The sequence below is a fragment of the Artemia sp. Qi Xiang Cuo genome, chromosome 15 (assembly GCF_049724085.1).
Source record: "Artemia sp. Qi Xiang Cuo chromosome 15, ASM4972408v1, whole genome shotgun sequence".
NCBI classification, from domain to species: domain Eukaryota; kingdom Metazoa; phylum Arthropoda; class Branchiopoda; order Anostraca; family Artemiidae; genus Artemia; species Artemia sp. Qi Xiang Cuo.
The window spans coordinates 36,844,542-36,863,067 of NC_142808.1; the positions used below are offsets into that span (position 1 = coordinate 36,844,542).

Genomic DNA, 18,526 nt, shown 5'->3' on the forward strand with positions numbered 1-18,526 from the left:
GGCACAATGTGCGGATGTAGGATGACAGATTGCCGAAGATTGTTCTTTTCGGCCAACCATCTAGGGCTAAACGGAAAGCAGGTCGTCCCCGTCTGGGGTGGGAGGACCTCATAAAGAAAGATTTAAAGGAAATGGGAACTTCGTGGGCGGGTGTAAAAAGGGAGGCTTTGAATAAATTGGGGTGGAGGAGGATCGTGCGTATCTGTGTTGGCCTCAGGCGGCTTGGTGCTGCGTTGAGTTGTTAGTAGTATTAGTAGTATTAATATCTATTGTATGTTTGTTTGTATTGATTGTGAATTTAATTTCTGTAAGTTTCATTTATACTTCAATAGCAAAATATTTTTTTTTTTCGTTTCAAGCTTGATTTTCATATTTCATCCAAGCATTACTCGCTTTAAGATCTATTTATTCATTTATATTATTACTTGTTTTATGTTTTTTGCTTTGATTGTTAAATTGATTTCTGTTCGTTTTAGGTTTCATTTAATCTTTAATATTAATTTCTGGTCGTTTTTAGTTTGAATTTTAACTGGTATTTTTATATGCTGAGCTTAAGTTTAAAATGGCCTTTACGTTTCTTTGAAAAGCTTATTTTTCGGAAAGTTTTTCATAATTAGTAAACTTCAAAGAGGGTTCATTTGATTGGAAACTGCATGTTCTAGCTCACTTTTTAAGAGTCAAAAGAGAACGGAGGGCACCTATCCCCCAACCCCCCTCCCCCAACCCCCTCCACGCCCTTTTTTCCTCTAACCCATCCGATAAGAACTCTGAGATAGCCAATACAGAGGCGATGCAATAGCGTTGCCTATAGTAAAGGACTTACGGCTCCACTGTTTTATTTTTTTTTTTACCAGAGGCACTTCGTATGGAAGGGGTCGTCGCAAAAACTTTGGAGGGGGCTCATTCGATTGGAAATCGAGAGTTCTAGTCCCCTTTTCAAGGGTCAAAAGTGATTGGAAGGCAATTAAAACCCCTTCCCCGCCCACCATCTCCCGTAACACGTCCAATCAAAATTTTAAGATAGCCATTTTGTTCTACGTAGTTGATTTCCTGATAGAAATTATGTTTTTGAGGAGGATACTCCCCCCACAGCCCTCAGGGCAAGGCTTGTAAGTTATGCCCTGGGGGCATATAAGTTTTTTTTAGAAATCTTTGTCGTAGAAACTACAAATAGGGTTTATTCGATCGGAAATTCAAAGGACTAGTGCCGTTTTTAATAGTCAAAAGTAATTGGAGGGCAACTAACCCCCCTCTCACGCCGACCTTTTCCCCAAACATATCCAATTAAAATTTTGAGATAGCCATTTTGTTCAACAATAGTGAAAAGCAAGGAAAGTAGGTCTTTGAGGATGAAACCCCCCCCCCCAAAGCCCTCAGGGCAAGGGTTGTAAGTTATCCCCTGGGGGCATTTAAAGTTTTTCATAGAGAACATTGTCGTAGAAGCTTCAAAAACGGCTCATTCGATTGGAAATTTAAATGGCTAGTTTCCTTTTTAATAGTCGAAAGTGATTGGAAGGCAACTAACACCCTCCCACGCCCACCAATTCCCAAAACACATCCAATCAAAATTTTGAGATAGCCACTTTGTTCAACGTAGTTAAACAAAGTGGCGTATAAACTTCAAAGAGGGCTCATTTGATTGAAAATTGAAAGTTCTAGTTAACTTTCTAAGAGTCAAAAGAGATTGTAAGGCACCTAGCCCCACCCCCCTTCATGCCCCTTTTTCCTCAAACCCATCCGATACGAACTTTGAGATAGCCATTTTTTCAAAAATAGTTCAAATAATATATAACGAAAACTCCGGGGTCGACACAGCCCCCTCCCCCCCTCCAGGGCTTGAGGACAGGCCTTGTAAGTTATTCTCTAGGGCATCTATGGTTCTTATGGAAGGGATGATCGTAAAAACTTCAGAGAGGGCTCATTTGATTGGCAAATGAAAGTTCTAGTTCAGTTTTTGAGATTCAAAAGAGATTGGAGGGCAACTAGCCTCCCCCCTCCACGCCCATTTTCCCCCAAATGCATCCGATAAAAATTTTGAGATAGCCATTAAGGTAAAAATTGTTCAAAAGTCAGATAACAAAACTCAGAAGTCAACACCACCCCCAGGGCCCGGGGGCAGGTGTTGTAAGTATAATCTTCAGAGAGGGCTCATTTTGTTGGAAATTGAAAGTTTGAGCTCACTTTTTAAGAGTCAAAAGAGATTGGAGGGCAACTACTCCCCCCCTTTCCCACCGTTGTTTCCTCAAACCAATCCGGTTATGCCCTAGGGCATAACCGGATGCCGTAGGGTATATGGTTCTTGTGTAAGGATGCTCGTAAAAACTTCAGAGAGGCCTCATTTGATTGGAAATTGAAATTTTAGTTCAGTTTTTGAGATTCAAAATGTAAACTTCGAAGAGGGCTCATTTGATTGGAAATTGAAAGTTCTTGTTCACTTTATAAGAGTCAAAAGAGATCGAAGGGTAACTAGTCCCCCTTTCCACGCCCTAAATTACGAAAGCCCTGTTTCCAGGTGGTAGACTTTCCAGGTGTTCTATTATTTTTTGTGTTTCTGTTAAAAACCTTAGACGGCCATTTTTTAGCAAAATCTTGTCTAAACATGTTTCCAGGTGGTAAAAGCCATGTTGTTTTTGACATGTTGGAGTCTAGATGGTTTTCTGGAATCCAGGTGTCCCTGTTACATCACGCGACACACCCTCACACATTAAAGGGTCAGATAACTGGGGCTACCAACCCCTTAAGTCGTCACACCTACGCAATGCGGTCACCGGTTCTATTAAAGGGAACACAGTTGGCAAGACTCCCATGACATATCCATCTGGACTACAATGAAGTCACACGACTTACCCCGTTTTAAACGGTCAGGTATAATATGCGTGATTTAATTTTATATAACCATGCCTCGGGAACCCATGAGGGAATCCCCGCTTGTAACTTAACGACAGCACACACCTTACGTAATGATTGTGCATCACTGTTACGTAATACTTTTTTTTGATAATTTAGTTTTCGCCCGAAACGTTCTGCGCTTTTTTCTTTCTTTAACTTAATGACGGTAAACACTTTATTTAAGGCCACGCAATGATTGCACAACTATCACTGCCAGTTAATACCCTTTTTGACATTTTATTTTTCGCTCGAAACGATCAAAGAATTTTTCTTTCTTTAACTAAATGGCTTTTTTTATTTTTTTCACTCGAAACGTTCAACGCTTTTTTTCCTTACTTCTTGACACCGCCAGGACTCAAAAGGACATTCCCATCCAACAGATTTGTGCCTTAACCGACAAAACCACCAATCTATTTCCAATATTCAGTATTATAAAAATACTTTCATTAAATAGCACAATCCCAATGGTGCCACAGGTGTTCTCTAGCAAGCGCCATTGTTTTTCCATGCACCTGCAACATTTGGCACGAAACCGGGGAATATGGATTTTCAGAGATAATCAATGTTAAGGTATTTATAACGATAAAAAAAAAATGAATCGTTTCTTTGTGTGGGATACTAGATTTCACACTTTCATGACAATATTTGGCTGCTACCCTAACAATCAATTTGAGAGGGCGAGCTGAAATTAGTTGTACAATCAAAAAAATGAACCGTTTCTTTGTGTGAGATACTAATACGGCTGCTCCCCTAACAATCATTTTGAAAGAGCGAGGTGATATTAGTGGTATACTTAAAACATTTTAAGAGGTATCTTCGAATGACTTTTAATGAAATTCATCGTTCATTTGAGTAATTATTAGATCCCCCCCCCCCTCCTTCATGGAAATAATTCTTTAACACCTCCACCTTAACTTTTAAGCTGTTAAACATGTTACTCCAAGCAATTCATCCCACAATGACATTGCTTGACTGCCCTAACACCCCCGTCATTATTCCTAAGACATTTTTCATTTATTCCATAATAAAAATTATGCATTTAAATCCTATGATTCAAGTTTTTGCAACCCATGCCTATCATGATGCCCCACAAAACACTCCCCACCACCATGGCATCACACCCCCATTCCATAACCCATGCTGCACCAGTCCCCCGCTTCCCCCGAGCAAGCTGATATTAACTGTGCATTTAAAGCGTTTTAAGAGATAGCTTTGAAATACTTTTAATGAAATGCATCGTTTATTTGAGTAATTGTTAGATCCCCCTCCTTCATGGAAATAATTCTTTAACACCTCCACCTTAACTCGTAAGCTGTAGAACATGTTACTCCAAGCAATTCACCCCACAATGACATTGCTTGACTTTCCCCTTGACACCCCCTCATCATTCCTAAGACATTTTTCAGTTATTTCATAATAAAAATTGTGTATTTAAATCCTGTGATTCAAGTTTTTGCAACTCAAGCCTATCATGATACCCCACAAAGCACTCGACACCATCAAAGCTTTACGCGCCTTCCCCATCCGTCATCCTCTTGGCACCATCCCTCCTAGAACATTTTCAACGGTTTTACTCCGAAAATAAATTCATAAATCTAATTAAACAGTATATTTTTGAACAGAGAGATGTTACCCGTTCTTTGCTAGAGCGTGATACTCCAACCAAGCTGCACCACAAAACCACACTATCACCGCTCTGTGAGCCCCTCTGACATGATATCATCATTCCTAAGACATTTTTAGTCATTTTATAATAAAAAATAGGCTTTTAAATCCCGTGATTCAAGTTTTTGCAACCCAAGCCTATCATGATGTCCCACAAAACACTTCACGCCACCCTGGTATCACCCTCCCCCTTCCTCACCCATGTGGCACCAGTTCCCCTGCTACCGAGCGAGTTGATATTAGTGGTATATTTAAACCGTATTAAGAGTTATCTTCGAAAGACTTTTAATGAAATGCGTTTCTATGAGTAATTGTTATGCCTTTAAATACCGTGATTCAAGTTTTTGCAACCCAAGCCTATCATGATGCCCCATAAAACACTCCACACCATCACAGCTTCACGCGCCTGTCCGATCCGTCCTCCACATGTCACCACCCCCTCGCCTCTAGGACATTTTAAACCCTTTCGCTCCAAAAATAAGCGAAAGAATCACATTTAACAGTGTTTTTACTTGAATACCGAGAAGTCACCCCTTTCTTTGCTAGAGTTTGATACTCCAAGTAGTTCATTCAACAATGCCACACTATTACTGCTTAATGGCACCCCTCTCATATCATCCCCATCTCCCTCAAAACAATTTTCAGGCATTCCTTGTTAAAAGCTTTAATTCAACCCATTCATTCGAGGTTTCGCAACCAATTCACGCCACAGTATCACAGTATAACTACTCTTTAGCGTCCCTACAACACCCTCCATCATCATGGTAAGCATCTTCTAACATCCGAAACACACACTCACACACACATGCAAACATACAAACACACAAAAAACACACAAACACACACACACACATACACAAACACATACACACACACACACACAAACACACACACACACAAAGTAGCAATTTTCCGTCAAAGATAAAAAATTTCTCTTAGTAGTAACATTTTTTGTTTATGTTTGCTTCTTCTGACAGTTTTCCGTCAGAAGAAGCAAGTTGTTCTTAACACTAAAAAATTTTCTCAACAAAGTTACAACATTTTTCCTTAATACTAACAAACTTTTACTTCACACTACCAAAGTTCCCTTGCAAGTAACAGGTTTTGTCTTAATAGTTACAAATTTTTTTCCAGTAGCAGCAATTTCACCGTCGAAGTTAACAAATTTCTAATTTTTTAGGAAGTAAACATTTTTTCGTCAGCGATAACAAGTTTTCTATTAGAAGTAGCAAGTTTTCCATCAAAGATAACAAATATTTCTTAGAAGTAATAATTTTTTCGTTTATGATAACAAGTCTTATGTCAGAAGTAGCAGGTTATCCTTAACACTAACAAATTTTCTCATCGAGTAACAACTTTTTACTTAATACTAAAAAACTTTTACTTAACACTATAAAATTTCTCTTAGAAGTAACAGGTTTTTTCTTAACAGTAACAAATTTTTTCTAATAGCAACAAATTTTTCCGGGAAAGATTAAAAATTTCTCGTAAAAGTAACAATTTTTAGTCAGTGATAACAGGTTTTCAGTTACAACTAACAAGTTTTCCATCAAAGATAAAAAATTCTTAGAAGTAACACTTTTTTGTTTATGATAATAAGTATTCTCTCAGAATTAGCAAGTTTTCCTTAACACTAACAAATTTTCTCATCGAAGTAACAACTTTTTTGCTAACATACTTTTACTTAACAGTATCAAATTTCTGTCAGAAGTAACAGTTTTTTGTCAGGGATAACAATTTTTCATTTACAGATAGCACGTTTTCTATGAATGCTAGCAAATTTTTCTTTGAAGTAACAATTTTGTTTTTATGATAACAAGTTTTCTGTCAGAACTAGCAAGTTTTTCTTAACACTAACAAATTTTCTCTTTGAAATGACAACTTTTTTCTTAATATTAACAAACATTTATTTAATACTATCAAATTTCTCTTTGAAGCAGCGGGTTTTTTATTAATAATAATAAATTTCTTCTAATAGCAGCATGTTTTCCGTCAAAGACGAGAAATTTCTCTTAGGACCAACAATTTTCTCTACGGTTAAGTTAGGTTCATTTAACTTAGTTTAATATGAACACTTAATGTGTGTGTGTTTGTGTGTTTCAAACTTTAGAAGATACTTATATTGATGATGACGGGTGTCTTAGGGGTGCTAAAGAGTAGTTAAAGTGTGGTAGTGTGGCGTAAAATTGCTTGCAAAAACTTGGATGAATGGGTTGAAGTAAAAATTTTAAAAAGGAATGTATGAAAAGTTTTTTGGGGGAGATGGGGATGATGACAGAGGGATGCCACAGAGCAGTAATAGTGTGGCATTGTTGCTTGAATTGTTTAGAGAATCAAAATCTAGCAAAGAAAGGGGTGACTTCTGTTTTCAATTAAAAAACACTGTTTAATGCGATTCTTTTGCTTATTTTCGGAGCGAAAATGTTGGAAATGTCCTAGAGGCAGGAGGGGGGATGGTGCCATATGGATGATGGATGGTGCACGCGTGTAAGGCTGGGATGGTGTCGAGTCTTTTTTGGGGCATCATAATAGGCTTGGGTTGCAAAAATTTGAATCACAGGATTTCAAGGCACAATTTTATAATGAAATGACTAAAAAAATGTCTTAAGAATAATTATATGACGTCAGTGGGGATCACAGAGTGGTGATAGTGAGTTTCTGTGGTGCAAATTGGTTTCAGTATCACGCTCCAGCAAAGAAAAGTTGACTTCTTTCTGTTTAAAAATATACTATTGAAATAGATTCATGAGTTTATTTTCGGAGTGAAACGGTTAAAAATGTCCTAGGGAGGGGGGGCATGGTGCAACGGGTATGACGGATGGGCTAGGCGCTTAAGGCTGTGAAGGCGTGGAGTGCTTTTTTGGGCACCATGATAGGCTTGGGTTGCAAAAACGTGAATCATGGGACTTAAAGGCATAATTTTGTTATGAAATTACTGAAAAATGTCTTAGGAATGATTGAGAGGGTGTCAGGGGGACAGTCAAGTAATGTTATGGTGGTGGGATGTCTTTTGGAGTATCATGTTCTACAGCTTAAAATTTAAGATGGATGTGTTACAGAATTTTTTCTATGGAGGTAGGTTAAAATCTAACAATTACTCAAAGAAATGGATCATTTCATTAAAAGTCCTTCAAAGATAGCTCTGAATATGGTTTAAATATACCACTAAAATCAACTCGCTCAAGGGAGGGGGGCCGGTGCCAGAGGTGTGATGCCACATGAAATGACTAAAAATCTCTTAGGAATGATGATACGATGTCAAAGGGGGTAAACGAGCGGTGATAGTGTGGTTCTGTGGCGCAAATTTGTTGGGCTATCACACTCTAGTAAGGAACAGGTGATTTCTCTCTGTTTAAGAGTATACTGTTTAATTAGATTCATGAGTTTATTTTGGGATTAAAACGGTTGAAATTGTCCTAGGGGGGATGGGGCCACGGTGATGAAGGATGGGGCAGTGGCGTAAAGCTGTGATAGTGTAGAATGTATTGTGGGGTATCTTGATTGCTAGAGTTGCAAAAACTTGAATCACGGGATTTAAATGCACAATTTTTATTATAAAATAACTGAAAAATGTCTTAGGAATGATGACGGGGGTGTCAGGGGGACAGTCAAGCAATATCATTGCGGGGTGAATTGCTGGGAGTAACATGTTCTACAGCTTAAAAGTTAAGGTGGAGGAGTTAAAGAATTTTCCCATCAAGGAGGGGGAGGGGATCTAACAATTACTCAAAGAAATGATGCATTTCATTAAAAGTCCTTCAAAGATACCTTCAAAAACGCTTTAAATGTGCCACTAATATCAGCTTGCGCAGGGGGAACTGATGCAACATAAGTGATGGCATGATGGAGGGGTGTGTGATGCCATGGCGGTGTGGAGTGTTATGCGAGGCATCTTGATAGGCTTGGGTTGCAAAAACTTGAATCACGGGATTTGAATACATAATTTTTATTATGAAGTAACTGAAAAATGTCTTAGGAATTATGACGGAGTTATCAGGGGGACAGTCAAGCAATGCAATTGTTGTGCGAATCGCTCTACATGTTCTACATCCTAAAAGTTAAGGTGGAGATGTTAAAGAATTGTTTCCATGAAGGAGGGGGGAATATAACAACTAATCAAAGGAATGATGGATCTCATTAAATTCCTTCGAAGACACCTCTTAAAACCCTTTAAATGTACCACCAATATCACCTCGCTCTTTCAAAATGATTGTTAGGGGAGCAGCCGTATATTGTCACGATAGTGTGACAATATTGTTCTTTGTTCCAAACAAAGAAACGATACATTTCCCTTTTATCGTTATAAATACCTTGACAGTGATTGTCTCTGAAAGTCAATTTTTCCCGGGTTAGTGGCAAATCTTGCAGGTGCATGGAAAAACAATGGCGCTTTCTTGGGAGTAGCTCTGATATTATGGAGTTCGTGTTATTTAAAGAAACTACTTCTATAATACAGAACATTGGAAATAGATTGGTGGTTCTGTCAATTAAGGCACAAATCTGTTGGATGGGAATGTCCTTTTGAGTCCTGGCGGTGTCAAGAAGTAAGGAAAAAAAGCGTTGAACGTTTCGAGCGAAACAAATTAAGAGCCATTAAATTAAAGAAAGAAAAATGGTTTGAGGGTTTCGGCCGAAAATAAAATGTCTAAAAGGGTGCAGTGATGGTTGCGCAATCCTTTTGTAACCTTATATGAAGTGTGTATCGTCATTAAGTTAAAGAAAGAAGAAGCGTTGAACGTTTAGGGCGAGAAATAAATTGTCAAAAAAAGTATTACGTGACAGTGATGCAAAATCATTACGTAAGGTGTGTACTGTCGTTAAGTTACAAGCGGGGATTCCCCCATGGGTTCTTGAGGCATGGCTACTTAAAATTGCGTCAAGCATATTAGACCTTACCGTTTGAAACGGGGTCAATCGTGTGACGTCACTGGAGACCGGAGGGTTGGGTCATAGGAGAGTTTTGCCAACTGTATTCCCTTTGATAGAACCGCTGACCCCATTGCATAGGTGTGAAGGCTGGAGGGGTTGGTAGCTTCACTTATCTGACCCTTTAAGGTGTGAGGGTGGGTCGCGTGACGTAACAGGGACAACCGGATTCCAGGAAAACTGTCTATACTCCAACATGGGAAAAACAACATTGCTTCTACCAGCTAGTAACATGTTTAGACAAGATTTTCCTATAAAATGACCGTCTAAGGTTTTTAATAGAAAAACAAAAATAATAGAACACCTGGAAAGTCTACCACCTGGAAACAGGGCTGTCGTGATGTCACAGGGCGGGGATCTTGCCTAAAAACAGAGCTCTCATAGGAATCTTGCCAGGGCATGGGCTCGGAATCTTTCCCGGGTTGGGAATCTTGCCAGGGCATGCACTCGGAATCCTGGGAGGGCATGTGCTCTGACCTGAAATGCCCCCAATACTAATGCATAAGACAAAAATTTTTAGATAAACATTTTGTTTAAAGTAGTTTTAAGGTCAGATAACAACATTTCCGGTGTCCACAAAACCCCCCGAAGGCCCGGGGGTAGGCGTCGTAATTTATGCCCTGGGCGCATTTATGGTTGTTATGGAAGGGATGCTCGTGTAAACTTCATAGAGGAAATTGGCTCATTTGATTGGAAGTTGAAAGTTGCAATTCACTTTTTAAGAGTCAAAAGTAATCGGAGGGCAGCTAGCCTCCCCCCACACTCCACTTATTCATTTTTTTCAGAGGCACTTCATATAGAAGGGGTCGTCGTATGAACTTCAATAGGGGCTCATTCGATTGAAAATGTATAGTTCTATTGCCCTTTTTAAGAGTCAAAAGTGATTGGAGGGCAAAAGGCCCTCCCACAAGCCCTTTTTCCCCACATATATCTGATAAAAAATTTGAGGTAGCCTTTTCGTCAAAAATAGTTCAAAGGTCCGATAAGAAAAACTCCTGTGTTGACGCAACCCCTCAGGGCCCACGACAGGCTTTGTAAGTATTGCTCTGGGGGGCATATATTGTTTTTATGGAAAGTTTGCTAGTATAAACTTTGGAGAGGGCTCATTTGATTAAAAATTGAAAGTTCTAGTTCACTTTAAAGAGTCAAAAGATTTCGGAGGGCAATTAGCCCCCTCCCCTCCGTGCTCTTTTTTTCCTCAAACCCATCCGATCAGAAATTTGAGATAGCCATTTTTTTCAAATGGTTCAAAGGTTATACAATGAAACCTCCTGGGTCGACACAACCCCCCAGGTCCCGGAGGCAGGCGTTTTGAGTGATGCTCTGGGGGGATATATAGTTCTTATGGATGGGATGCTTCGGAGATGGCTCATATGATTGGAAATTGAAAATTCTTGTTCAGTTTTTAAGAGTCAAAAGAGATCGTAGGGCAACTATCCCCCCCCTCTCCAAGCCCTATTTTCCCTAAACCCATCCGATAGGAACTTTGATGGAGTGATTTTTTTCAAAATTGTTCAAAGATCATATAAGGAAAACTCCGGGGTCGACACAATCCATCAGGGCCCGCCGTAGGCGTTGTAAATTGTGCCGGGGGGGGGGGGCATATACAGCTGTTGTGGATGGGATGCTCATATAAATTTTCAGAGAGGGCTCATTTGATTGGAAATTGAAAGTTCTAATTCAGTTTTTAAGAGTCAAAAGAGATCAAAGGGCAACTATCCACCCACGCCCCTTTTCTCCCAAATATATCCATTAAAAATTTTAAGATTGCTATTTTGTCAAAAATAGTTCAAAGGTCAGGTAAAAAAAAAAAATCCGGTGTCGACACAACCACAAAGAACCCGGGGGCAGGCGTTGCGAGTTATGCCCTGGGGGCATAGGTGGTTTTTATGGAAGGTATGCTCGTATAAACTTCAGGCAGGCTGATTTGAATTGAAATTAAAAGTTCTAGTTCCACTTTTAAGGGTCAAAAGAGATCGGAGGGCCCCTAGCCACCACGCCCATTTTTCCCCAAACACATCCGATACAAATAATGAGAGAGCCATTTTTTTAAAATAGTTCAAAGGTCAGATAAAAAAAAGCTCCGATGTCGACACAATCCTCCTGGGCCCTGGGGGGGGGGCAGGCATTGTAAGCTCTGTCCTGGGGCCGTATATGGTTTTTATGAAAGGGATGCTCGTATAAGCTTCAGAGAGGGCTCATTTGAATGGAAATTAAAAGTTTTAGGTCATGTTCTTAGAGTAAAAAAAAGATAGGAGGACAACCAGCCCCTCCCACCCTCCACACCTTTGGGTTGATCGGATGGATAAGCCCTTCCGATAAAAATTTGAGGTGACCATTTTGTTATAAATAATTCAAACATCAGATATTAAAATTCCGGGTTCCTCACAACTCCCCAGGGACGGGTGTTGTAAGTTATACTCTGGGGGTATATAGGGTTCTTATAGAAGGGATCCTCGTATAAACTTCGCAGAGGATTCATTTAATTGAAAAAAGAAAGTTCTAGTTCATTTTTAAAGAATCAAAAGAGATCGAAGGGTAGTTAACCCCCCCCCACCCGTTTTCCCCAAGCCCATCCGATAAAAGTTTTGAGATAGCCATTTTGTTAAAAATAGTTCAAACATCAGTTAGGAAAAAATCCGAGGAAAAAATCTAACTCATTTTTCACATTAATATTGTTACTTTGATAACAGTTTTGATACTTTGATGAAGACTTGATTTTTTTTGTTAAAGTTTTATTTTGAAATAAGGAATTTTTAAAAACTTGAAACTTTTTGCAATCAAAAACAAACAAAAATTAATTTTAAAAAATTTCCGAAAAATAAGTTTTTCAAAGAAAAGTAAAAACTTAAGCTCAGCAGATACAAATATCTGTTAAAATTCAAACTCAAACGACCAGAAATTACTATTAAAGGATAAATGAAACCCAAACGATCAGAAATTAAACAAACAATCATAGCAAAAAAAATACAACAAGTAATCATATAAATGAATAAATAGAATATTTGACATCAAATTGAATGTTTGATGTATAGTTATATTAATTGTTGAAAGATCCAACAGTTCAAGAATTTATTTCACTGTAATCTAATTTTTATTTTCAATGCTGCAAGAACTGGAAAAGAAAATATTTGTAATATAGTTCGTTTTCTGTGAAGCACCAGTGACGCAGTATCTTTTGGTTTTTATTTAAATTTAAGGAAGGGGGTAGTATCCAAACTCTTGGTTGTAGTGAAACTATATTCGTCTTGAATAATTTTAGAAAGAACTAATAAATTAAATTGAATATTGATGTATAATGATATTAATTGTTGAAAGCTCATCAGTTCAAAATTTTACTGTAATTTTAATGTTTATTTTCAATATTAAGTACAAAAGAAAATATTTGTAACAAATTGGCTTTCAGAAAAGTGCCAATGACGCAGTAGGTTTTAGCCTTTTACAGTGAGAGAAGGAGGTCATACCCAAACTCTTCTTTATAGTGATTTTTATTCGTTTCAAGCTTGATTTGCATATTAAATTTAGGTGTCACTCTTTTTAAGATTTATTTATTGATTTAGATTAATATCTATTGTATGTTTGTAGGCATTGATTGTTTGTTTAATTTATTTTCGTTTTGAGTTGCATTTATACTTCAATAAGAAGATATTTTTTTTCGGTTTTAGCTTGATTTTCATGTTTAATACAAGCATTGCTTACCTTAACACCTGTTTCTTCGTTTATATCATTGCATTTTGTATATTTTTTCTATGATTTTTTATTTAATTTCTGTTCAATTTGGGTTTCATTTATTCTTTAATAGTAATTTTTTGTCGTTTTGAATTTTAACAGATATTTGTGTCTGTTGAGCTTAAGTTTAAAATGCCCTTTACTTTTCTTTGAAAATTTTTTTTTTCTGAAAGTTTTTTTTAATTAATTAAGAAAAAGAACAGGTTAGGTAGCTATTAAAGAATATGCCATTTTTTTAGTTTTCCAGACAGAGGGATTGGGCCATATATTCGGGCTAATCTAAAAGGGAATCTGCCTCTGAACCCCACTCTCAATCTATCATCAAACTATTTTTGATTTTCCGCGTAGAATCAAGAATTATTAAGAATTTCCTCTGTGTAAAAAAAAACACACCGAAAACTTATATTTTCGATTTCTTTTCTTTTTAATTCAATATTTTTGAATTCTGAGACTTTCCATGACCCTGACAGATCATTCCGATACCATTAAAAGTAGGTGAAAATTGAAATACTTGTGACTAGTTTTTGCTTGAATAGAGAAATGCTGGGGCTATAAAGTTTGAAAACTAGAGATTCGATGGAAGCGATGAAAAAGCTAGTTTTGTGAAAGCCAAAGAGTTTGCGAAGCATGTGACCTTTTTCTCGCCTCTCTGGGCTTGATTGGGTGGACTGAACAATCAACACTAGATTAACTAATAAAGAGCATAACCCTTCCAAATGTGCTCCATATGTATCTCCCATAAGAATGAAAATCTGTAGAGTAAGATCGGTATGTCTCTCATCCGAAATGAGAAAACTTATTCAAAAAGACATTGGCTTTTGTAGGTGATATAGTTTATATAAAAACACCCTTATAATCGATAACTCTCCCTCATATCCTTCCTGAAATCATAGCCTTATCTCTGAAAAAGAATAAATTTGGCAAACATCAAAATAACAGGGATTAAAAAAGACATACATGGATTTATATATTTTTTAAAACAGTTAAAAAAAAAAACACTGAAAAGCACCACAGCTATCCTTTAAAACTGTTCCTTCTCTAACGGCATCTATCATTCTGACGAATCTCCTAGGTATAGTCATTCGTATTAAAAGAAGTAACAATCCTTTTCCCTCAAAATCCGGAATAAACTGAGATAATATACATCCCAGTCGGTATATACATTTATCCCTTTGAAGCATCGTGCCACCAAGAGATAGCAATACTTCCATTGCCTGGTCTAATCGTGGATCCTGAAAATCATAAGGATATATTAGTTCTTTTATATAAGGGACCGGTAAGATGCTCAATATCCCCTTCCCCTCCTTCCTTTTTTTTGCTAGTAAGAATATAATTGTAATCTTTTAAATCGCACAGAAAACTTTTTTTGTAATAGGAAGCGAGCTATCATCCCGCAGCCGATAGACTCAAGTCAAAATGAAGGGAGGTTAAAAATTACGCCCCCCCCCCTAGAGACTCTGTTTTATATTTTTCTGAAGACACATTGAAAATTCGAAGGTTTGAAGGTAAAATTCACCTTGTGATGCATCAGACGCCCCCCCCCCCCCCGTACCTGCACAGTGAATCATCAACCCTTGTCGATAATAGCCCTATTATACGCTACTGCACATACATCAAATAAAATTTCATTAAATCAACTTAGTTAAATGAAGAAAAACCATAACTATATATGCCAACCATTTATGTAGTAGGAACTGCATGATTCTTTAGAAACAAATGTACCACCGCGTGGCATTAGTGACTTTGGAACTGGGAAATTCAATATATAGATTTAAAAAATTTGAACCGATTGGTTTTCTCAGAATTTAAAATCGACTGCAAAGTGGTCCGAATTAGAATATGGATTCAGGTGCGTGACAACCGTTTACACCTAGAAACATAATGCTAGGATTTTAGATTTCCACATTAAACAAAAAAGTATATTTTTTCAACTGGAGCGACATTAAAAAATTCAAATGAGTAGGAATGACCTATCGACTCGTGGCAGTACAAGATTCAGCCAATCAGAGGGCTAGATTCCAACGAGTACAAAACCATACCCTCTTTCTAGACCAATCAGGGAGTCGGAAATACTGCGTGGATTTCCGAGAAATTGATTGCGTAATCGAGGGGAATTATTGATTTACGAAAGGGCAATAAAGAAACAAATATGGCTTCTTTGATCTTAGGTCTGAGGGATAAACGATCTTTAGGTCAGAGAGAAAAATTAATATTATATTTTTAAATATGGCTTCATTAATCTTTAGTGTCAGGAATTCGAAATGACATCACTTGTTATCTTGGAATTATGCCAGAGTCTGAAGAGATAGAAATTCTATTTTCAAATACGGCTTCACTGATCTTTAAGTCGGAGAGATAAATTGATATTCTATCGAAACCATAATAGTGTAGCTAGGAACATTTATGAGATGAAGAGATTAACGCGGGAAAGGGTTTCCTAGGAATTTCAGATGTGACAGCGCAGGGATGCCAAAACAAAAGGAACACGCAGAAATTACGTTTAGGGATTATTTGTGCGAAACCATTTTGAGACATTTTAGAAGATGATTTAAGCAAAACCGTTTTAGGTATTTTAGAAGATGATTTTAGAAGATGATTTAGAAGATGATTTGAGGGTGAAACTCTGTGGTCGATATAATACACAAGTTCCGTTTGAACAATGTTGTGAGGTTCCCTACGCAAACAACCCCCCCACCTCAGCCCCAAAGGGCCCCGAACCCCTACCCCAACCCCGAAGGAACCCCACGGCCCCTCCAACCACAATGGGCCCCAAAAGCCCCCCGAGCCCCCTCCCTTCCTCCCTCCCTTTTTTGAATTTTTTTAAGTTTTTTCGGACTAAATTTTTTAGACTTAGAAATTATCTAACATTTTACCGGTTTTTTCTTTAACCCATTGGCACAGAGTTTTAGCCTAGATTCTTAGCTTGGTTGTATTTAGAGCTGAAGTTTAGTTTAGTTATAGTTAAGAGTTTAAAGTTATACCTTAGAGTCTTAGCATAGAGTTTTTGTCAGAGTTCTAGTTTAGTTTAGTTTTAGTTAAGAGTTTAGAGTTTTAGCCTAGAGTATTAGCTTAGAGTTTTAGTTAGAGTTGAAGTTCAGTTTTGTTATAGTTAAGAGTTTAGAGTTTTAGCTTATAGTCATAGCTTGGAGTTTTAGCTAGAGTTGAAGTTTACTTTATTTTTACTTAAGAGTTTTAGAGTTTTACCATATAGTCTTAGCTTAGAGTTTTAGTTAGAGTTGAAGTTTAGTTATAGTTAAGAAATTAGAGTTTTAGCTTGGAGTCATAGCTTAGAGTTTAGCTAGAGTTCTAGTTTAGTTTAGTTTTAGTTAAGAGTTTAGAGTTTTACCTTAGAGTCTTAGCTTAGAGTTTTAGTTAGAGTTCTAGTTTAGTTTAGTATTAGTTAAGTGTTTGGATTCATTGCTTAAAGTTTTTGTTATATGTGTATTCTAGTTTGTTTTTATTTAAGGGTTTCTATTTCTACCATATAGTGTCAGCTGAGAGTTTTTGTTAGACATGAAGTTTAGTTTTAGCTAATAGTTTGGAGTTTTATATTAGAATCTTAGATTAAAGTTTTAGTTAGAGTTGAAGTTTGGTTTTATTTAGAGTTCTGGTTTACTTTAGTTTTAGTTAAGAGTCTAGAGTTTTATCGTAGAATCTTAGCTTAGAGTTTTTGTAAGAGTTCTATTTTAGTTTTAGTTAAGAGTTTAGAGTTTTAGCTTAGAGTCTTAGCTTAGAGTTTTTGTAAGAGTTCTAGTTTAGTTTAATTTTATTTAAGAGTTTAGAGTTTTTAGCTTAAAGTATTTGTTGAAGTTCTAGTTTAGTTTAGTTTTAGTTAAGAGTTTAGAGTTTTAACTTTGAGTCTTAGCTTAGAGTTTTAGATATAGTTGAAGTTTAGTTTAGTAATAGTTAAGAGCTTATAGTTTTAGCTTGGAGTCTTAACTTAAACTTTTTGTTAGAGTTCTAGTTTAGTTTAGTTTTAGTTAAGAATTTAGAGTTTTACCTTAGAGTCTTAGCTTAGAGTTTTATCTAGACTTGAAGTAGAGTTTAGTAATAGTTAAGAGTTTAGAGTTTTAGCTTAGAGTCTTAACTTAGAGTTTTTGTTAGAGTTCTAGTTTAGTTTAGTGTTAGTTAACAATTTAGAGTTTTATCTTAGAGTAGTTAGTTTAGAGTTGAAGTTCTAGTTTAGTTTAGTTTTAGTTAAGAGTTTAGAGTTTTACCTTAGAGTCTTAGCTTAGAGTTTTAGCTAGAGTTGAAGTTTGGTTTAGTAATAGTTGAGTACTTGTGGTATTAGGTTAGAGTATTAACTTAGAGGTTTTGTTAGAGTTCTAGTTTAGTTTAGTTTTAGTTAAGATTTTATAGTTTTATCTAAGAGTCTTACCTAAGAGTTTTAGTTAGAGTTGAAGTTTAGTTATAGTTAAGAAATTAGAGTTTTAGCTTGGAGTCATAGCTTAGAGTTTAGTTAGAGTTCTAGTTTAGTTTAGTTTTAGTTAAGAGTTTAGAGTTTTACCTTAGAGTCTTAGCTTAGAGTTTTAGTTAGAGTTCTAGTTTAGTTATAGTTAAGAGTTTTAGCTTAGAGTCTTAGCTTAGAGTTTTATTTAGAGTTCTAGTTTAGTTTAGTTTTAGTTACGAGTTTAGAGTTTTACCTTAGAGTCTTAGCTTAGAGTTTTAGTTAGAGTTAAAGTTTAGTTATAGTTAAGAGTTTAGAGTTTTAGCTTGGAGTCTTTGCTTAAAGTTTTAGTTAGAGTTGTAGTTTTGTTTTAGTTAGAGTTCTAGTTTAATATATTTTTAGTTAAGAGTTTCGAGTTTTAGCTTAGAATCTTAGCTTAGAGTTTTTGTTAGAGTTCTAGTTTAGTTTAGTTTTAGTTAAGAGTTTACAGTTTTCCCTTTAGTCTTAGCTTAGAGTTTTTGTTAGAGTTCTAGCTTAGTTTATTTTTAGTTAAGAGTTTAGAGTTTTTAGCTTAAAGTATCTGTTTAATTTCTAGTCTAGTTTAGTTTTAGTTAATAGCTTAGAGTTTTACCTTAGAGTCTTAGCTTAGACTTTTACCTTAAGAGTTTTAGCTTAGAGTTTTAGCTAGAGTTGAAGTTGCGTTATAGTTAAGAATTTAGAGTTTTAGATTAGAGTCATAGCTTAGAGTTTTAGTTAGAGTTCTATTTTAGTTTAGTTTTAGTTAACAATTTAGAGTTTTATCTTAGAGTCTTAGTTTAGAGTTGAAGTTCTAGTTTAGTTAAGTTTTAGTTAAGAGTTTAGAGTTTTACCTTAGAGTCTTAGCTTAGAGTCTTAGCTAGAGTTGAAGTTTGGTTTAGTAATAGTTAAGTG

The 18,526-nt window shown here is 36.5% G+C and overlaps 1 protein-coding gene across 1 annotated transcript in view; it reads right to left on the reverse strand.

The window, feature by feature from the left end:
• The window catches only part of LOC148943623 (uncharacterized), a 56,569-nt gene that overhangs the window by 10,905 nt on the left and 27,138 nt on the right, over nucleotides 1-18,526 (reverse strand). Inside the window, exon 2 of the mRNA XM_089101185.1 lies at nucleotides 14,253-14,441. Coding sequence (XP_088957311.1) covers nucleotides 14,253-14,441 — 189 coding nt within the window. The remainder of the gene's footprint in view (nucleotides 1-14,252; nucleotides 14,442-18,526) is intronic.